Below are 6,801 nucleotides of genomic sequence, written 5' to 3' on the forward strand. Positions count from 1 at the left end.
TGTTGACCTCATTGGAACGGAGGGCGTTGCTAACGGCAGGGGCGTGGCGCCTATAAAGGCGCGGCTGGGCGGCGGGCAGCCATTTTGTAGAGCAGAGGCTGGAGAGTAGCCGGCGGGGGGCGGCGGAGGGTTTCGGGGTTCGGACCAGAGCGGCCGGATGGTGAAATCCTCCCTGCAGCGGATACTCAACAGTCACTGCTTCGCCAGAGAGAAAGAGGGGAATAAAAGCACCGCCGCCGTCATGCCCGCCGTGCTGAGCCTCAGCGCCGGACAGAGCAGGTGAGGCCCGGGTTCGGGCGGGGGCGGGTCTCCTTCTCCCGCAGCGCAGAACGGGGGGGGGTCTGGCCCAGCTGGTTACCCTGGCTCCCCACATCTCTGCAGTAGCCCCCGGTCTCCCCCGTCCGCCGCAGACAAAAGCGCCCTGATGCGAGTTTAAAAGTGTTGGCGGAAACTTCCCTTTAAGGCCCTAAAAGTGCCGCTGTCTCCCTGCCGTGCAGGCAAGTCGCCCCGGGCCGGCCGAATTAACGCGCCACCTTTATCCAGGGCTGTATTAGACACATACTCCCGGCGCTCGGCCTCGTCGCGGTGGCTGAACCCAATAACGTCAGGAGCAGCGTCTCTGAGAGTTGACCCCGTGCTTATAATCATCTGTCTTCCATTAAAGCAGCCGGTTCTCTCTTGCCCCTCTGGTCTCCCTCTTGTGGAGGTTTCTAGGGAGCCATTTTGGCATACTCGAGACTTTTCCAGAAGGCTAACGCTGAATCTCCTCGCCGGTGTCGAGAGCGGCGCGTCGGCAGCTGGGAAACGGTTGCCATAAAAGCCCAGAGGAAAACTGGCTTTGTGTCATCCGCTTCGTAACTGGCGCATAACAAGTGGAATATTAGTAGATCAATCCGGTTTCTTTAAAACGACCTGGTTTAAGGGTGAAAACATCGCTCTTGCCAGGGAGGTGGCAGGGCACGTGCCTGGTGGTGTACGCTTAACCTTGGAGAGGAAGGTTAAAGCAAATATTAGTTTTATCAGCTCCTGCTAATGTAAATAATAACACACGAATAAAGTAGAAAGTGAGGGCATTGGTACAGTTTAAATTCAAATTTAATTTTGAGCAATACTTTCATATTATGGCCCTGAAATCACTTTCAATTTAATTGTACCCGGTCAGGAACTAGCCATTCCTGTGAATTACATTTACCCGTCTTGCCCGTTTTGACCTGTTTGGAAATTGTGCGCACAAATGCACTGTGCAAAATGGTGGATTATTTTCTTCGTGTTTATGCTGTTTTGCAAATGGCTGCTGGCACTTGCAGGCAGGACGATTGTGAAAATTTCCCTAAGGGCCTTGATTGCTGCATCTGCTGAGATGACGCAACTAAGGAGTAAGCCTGCAGGGTGAAAGATGGTGCAGAGGGAGGGGCTAGCCAGCCTAGCATTTGCTCTTGGAAGGGTAGAAAGCTCTTAGGCAGGCAGGCTTACAGATGGGATGGAAGTTGTGTATGCTCCCAAAAAAAAAAAAGGGAAAAAGGGTGGAGCTTGTTTTAAGAGGATAGACTGCTTGTATAGGAGGTCTGTGATGCTAAACTCATCGTAACACAGTTTTTTTGCATTCTGACGAGCTCAAGCAAAAGAAATCCACAGTTTGAGATTGTAAAATAGAATTTCATATTACTGGCATTGCCTTTAAAATACTGGGCTATAATGGGTTGTTATGCACTGCTCCCCTGTGACACTGGAATTGGAGAATGGTCTGGCTTTAACTAAAACCCTTCAAGTGGAAAGAAGCTGTATTTATTTCCTTTGTGACTCCAGGTCCTTAGTTGATGTACATCAAGCTGAATTATCTTAATCCCTTGGCACTCTTGTTTGCATCTGTAGACTGCTAGCGTCTGTCGAGGACCTTTTCACATCAGAAACTAAAAATCATTTAAATTGTTACTAAAACAATATTTAACCTTAGAGCTAAGAACAATTTTAGTACTCCCATGATCTAAACATTTACAAACCTTTAAGGCAAGAATCAGTTCTCTTAAATGTCTTAACCACAAGCATTTAAGAGAAGCTTGTACAACACACCTGTTGGCTTTGGAGCCTTCTAATTGCAGCTCAGAGGAGACTAACCAGACAGCTAGCATTTCTGGAGTAATAGCATCCAGTCTATCAAATATGATTATTGTTCATAAGAATATTTGATTGAAAGGAAGGTTTAGTTTTAGAAGTCATCAAAATCCTGAGCTTTTTTTGTCACTTGAACTAAATACATTGAGCATCACAAGGAATTCTGGTAATGTCTCCTGCTGACGGCACAGGACAAAGGAAGCTTCTTAGTCCAATGTTCAAGGTGGCAGGCACCTCCTGCCTTCCCTTTTTTAAATTCAGGAAGAAGCTTTATTTGCTTTTGTGCTAAGCCCTAGTTTAACTTTTGAAAGTTCAGGCTGATCCTGGAGGGGGGGGGTGCATATTTTCCCATGATTTGCCTTTTTTAAGCCTAAAAAGTGAAATTATAATACTGTTTTTCCTTATTTTTAACACGTTTTCTTCAGTTCCAGGGTTCCCTTCAATTGCTGTAGTAACCTGGGTCCGGGGCCTCGGTGGTGCTCCTGATGTCCCTCACCCACCCCTGAAGATCCCAGGTGGGCGAGGGAATAGTCAGAGGGATCACAATCTTTCAGCTAATTTATTTTATTCTGTAAGTATGAACAATATCACGCTGAGAGATCTTTAATTAGTTTTTTGCATGTGTGGTGATGAACTGTATGCAGAGGCAAATTGTTGAGTAGTGTTGAAGAAATGCATTCGGTGAGAGAGGTTTAATTACTTGAACTTCACAATAAATTGGCAACAACTCTTCTTTTTTTTACACTGCAGGATAATCGGCTGAATGTAACAGAGGAACTAACATCTAATAACAGGACAAGAATTCTGAATGTCCAGTCCAGGCTTACAGATGCCAAACACATTAGTTGGAGAGCAGTGTTGAACAACAACAACCTCTATATTGAAATTCCCAGTGGTGCTCTGCCTGAAGGGAGCAAAGACAGGTAGGCGCAGCAGTACATTACATAATGCTCTTTAACAAGCCTCTTTGGGAGGGAGTTTTGCTGCTGAAAGATGCCTTGGAATTTGCAACATCCCTTTGTTGCTGATGCCAGGTGTTCTGCAGTTTTCCACGGCAATAGAATTTCTGTGCCAACAGGAGAAATCTATTTATTTGTGAAGTGCTGTTGTAGCGCTAAGGCTTATTTCTATCTTGGGTGTGTCCTGTGGACATACCTGCACTGGCACACCTGGTGCCAGGAAAACCCAGGATCTAGATGCAGTTATTCTGATGGAAGCTTCTGATTTGGGGAAGGGGGGTGGTTTTACACTGAGAGAGAAACATTTCTGGCGTATGCCAAATTTCCACTAGGGGCTTCTGCTGTCAAACTTAACCAGACAGCTATTGCAGCAGTTCTGTAATATTGGAAGCATTCATCTCAGTTGCTGGAGGTGATAGCTAGCATCTAAACAGTACAGACTATTGCCTACTGTTTCTTCTTTTTTTTTTTTTTCCCCCCTCCATGGAAAGATGAGCCACTTTCCTATTGGGATGACTTTCCATAAAGGTCAATTCAGTAGTAAAGCTGATGTGGCTTGTGTTGTGACAACTAAAGAGCAGTTAAAATTATTCCTGATCCCACAACTTCCTCTTGTCCTTTAAAAATGTAGTGGCCTAGTCCTAGTTATGTCACATGGCAATTCTGAAGAAGGAGTTGGACATTAAACTGCATTGAATGAATTGGGGTGGGGGGAATGACAGTCTGTGTTTAAATAGGGCTGAAGCATCTCTGTCAGTATGGCTCTGGGTAAGTGCATTGCTACTTGATTTGTACTCTCAAAACTTGCCGTTGCAAGTGCCCAGATATTCAAGGAATCCTGCGAGCACTTGAAAAGCTATTATGGATAATGACCATTGACCCTTTATCAAACATAGCTAAAACCTTCTCTTTTTTCACTTCAGTTTTGCAGTTCTTTTAGAATTTGCTGAAGAACAGCTTCAAGTCGATCATGTCTTCATATGTTTCCACAAGAATAGAGATGACAGAGGTAGGTGTAGACTGTACTTTACTAAACTCATTCCCTAGCTAGTTTACAAACACATCCCTGTTTTATGTAAACGTTTAATGTGGTATATCATTGTAGTAACAGAGCTTGTCATCAGATTGATTACAACCATCTTAAGGTTTGTCTGAGTTTTTCAAGCGACGGATGAAACTTAATGTTTTTCTGCTTTTACAGCTGCATTACTCCGAACTTTCAGCTTTTTGGGCTTTGAGATTGTGAGACCAGGGCATCCCCTTGTCCCCAAGAGACCAGATGCTTGCTTCATGGCCTACACGTTTGAGAGAGACTCTTCCGAAGAAGAATAGATTGCAATGTTTGCCTCTTTAGAGCTTTCCTGTTGTTTATGAAGATGAATATGTAGAAATTTTGTCAACATCTTTTACAATGCATAGAATTGTTTGTACAAAATGTTGTGACCAACTGCTTGGGTGGGGAGATGTTGAAAATTTCAGACTTCGTCATCTTTTCTGGATTTGTGCGCATGTTGTGATTGTGCAAATAAATGCTCACTCCAAATTAGCAGTATATTTCTTGAGGTTTAATATTGTGTTTGTGATACTGAAGTATTTGCTTTTAATTCTAAATAAAAATTTATATTTTACTTTTTATTGCTGGTTTAAGATGTTTAAGATCTATCCTCCTGTTCTGAGGAGCTCCCCCTTTAACTAGGAAGCTGTGTTTTTTGGAAGGCAGACTCTACTGGTAGGTGTAGGTTGAAAGAGCAACTCCATCTGCCCTCAGTGCTGACAATTAATGACCAATAATGTCTTGTCTGGATTGGATGAATCCCCTGATACCACATGACATGCACTCTGTTAGTGAGATGGGACTTTGCAGTGGTGTTGAAAAGCCTGCTCCTACCAATCAATTGCCTGTTTCTTGCCCTTTTATAGGCAGTCAGTCATGAGGCAGAGTATTGGAACTGGCTGCAATGCCTCAGACTTGTCTGAACGGGTGTAAAGCCAGCTAGATCCAGCCTGCAGATGGCTGCTGTCTGGGCCCCTTGAAGTTTGGGGGTTTGGCTGGGGCAGGGGTGGTGGAAATGGCCAGCTGCAGAATCTCAGGTCCTTGGGCCCTGATGGACAGCAGGAGGGACAGTGAGGGCTGAGACGGACTTGGTCATCCTCTGTCTGCTTTACCCACTGCCACAGCTTGTCCTTCCTGGCTTTACTGTTGCCCCATGCTGGAGTGGCAGCTGCTGCAACATGGAACACTTGAGAGCCAGAGCTGCTGCCTCTTGCTGCCACCACATGCCCTGGGCTGCATCTGGCCTGCAAAGAGCTCTGCTAGCTGGATCTGACCTGAGGCACAAGGTGAATTTGATGCCTGTGACCTAAGGGAAACTACTTGGCTAGGGAGTGGCCTTTCACCAAAGACTTATACAAATAATTTGGTGTTTACTGCACAATCTTAATGTAGACATTGCAGACAAATGTCACCATCAGTGGTGTTCATTGTTACTAGCCTAGATAACCATAGGTAAGAGTTTAGTGTTTGAAGTGCCTTTAGCATAGCTAGGAAAGACTAGAGACACTGGGCCTGGCTACAGAGGACCGGAGCCCCATCATCTCTGTTCTGACACTCCCACCCCACCCCTTGAACTTTTGTTACTCCATAGACTCAGATTTTGTGTAGAAATGGTAAGTAAGCAGTGGCTTGCCCTTGTCACTGATCTGGTGATGGGGGGGAGGAGAAGGCAGCAGCTGTGGCTGACTTGAATGCTTTCCTTATTCTGTGTACTGGATACCTTTTCCTCCTGCTTCCTGCTAGTCCCATTCTATTTGGGGGGGTGGTCTTTGTATAATCCTGATGACTTGGCCACTCCTTTGCTTGCCCTGCAAGGCAGCACCAATTTAAATACTTGAAGCTGCCTGCTGGTGACACTTAATGATATGCATAACTGGTGAGCAGGAGTGGCGGGGAAACTTGAATTCTAGTGAGGAACCCATGAGAGGATGGATGGATTCAGCAGAGGTAAAACTGCCTCTCCTTATCTCTAGGTGGGCTATCGGTTCACCTGCCTGTGCACTGGGGCTATGCTGCTGTGCTACTCTATTGTCTGGCTTGGAAAAAAGCTGCAAGTGGGTAAAGTGACAGGAGAAAAAACTTCAGAGAAAAGGAGCCAGAGCAGATCTGGTTTCTAATTAGATGATATGAACTTTGCTAATTTCACCAAAGCAACAAAGTTGACACTAAATAAGACCATCGATTCCAGACATCCTTGTGCATTGTCTCTTCCAGAGGTAAGGGCCCTGTGTTCCAGTGAGAGGTTCCTTCAGGCTTGGTCAGCTTATTCTAAAATTTTAAGGCTTGTATTTTGTTTATAGATAATAGACCCCACCTCCCCATTTATTTACTTAATATTTATTCTCTTGGCTCTGGATCTTCTCACTTGCAGTCATTTCATTTAATCTTGCCAAGCTTTTGACTTTAATAAGAGCTTCTGGCGATGGATTGTATACTAGATGAAAAGTACTTTATTGGGTTGGAATGCACCTTTTGTTCCTGTATTGCCAACAAGGGTAAATGTGAGCACTACATATATTTTTATCATTGACAATGACTTTAATATCTGCCTTAAATCTTGGCTTTGAGAACTGGTGTGGAGCTTGATTCATGGGTCTGCTTCAGCTGGTTTCCAACCTCATCTTTAGGTTGCTAGATAATGTTCTCTGGGTTAAATGATGTTGGAATATTGTCTAT

The 6,801-nt window shown here is 44.7% G+C and overlaps 1 protein-coding gene across 1 annotated transcript; it reads left to right on the forward strand.

The window, feature by feature from the left end:
* Window positions 1–76: 76 nt before the first annotated feature.
* On the forward strand, window positions 77–4,706 carry OAZ1 (ornithine decarboxylase antizyme 1). The gene is given in 6 exon segments (XM_019513342.1): window positions 77–279; window positions 2,538–2,595; window positions 2,597–2,683; window positions 2,863–3,035; window positions 3,995–4,080; window positions 4,273–4,706. Coding segments are annotated over 6 exon segments (657 nt in total). The 5' UTR covers window positions 77–157; the 3' UTR covers window positions 4,404–4,706.
* The last annotated feature ends 2,095 nt before the right edge of the window (window positions 4,707–6,801 follow it).

This window comes from Gavialis gangeticus, unplaced genomic scaffold (genome assembly GCF_001723915.1).
Source record: "Gavialis gangeticus isolate Ggan-Ray unplaced genomic scaffold, GavGan_comp1, whole genome shotgun sequence".
Taxonomy (NCBI): domain Eukaryota; kingdom Metazoa; phylum Chordata; order Crocodylia; family Gavialidae; genus Gavialis; species Gavialis gangeticus.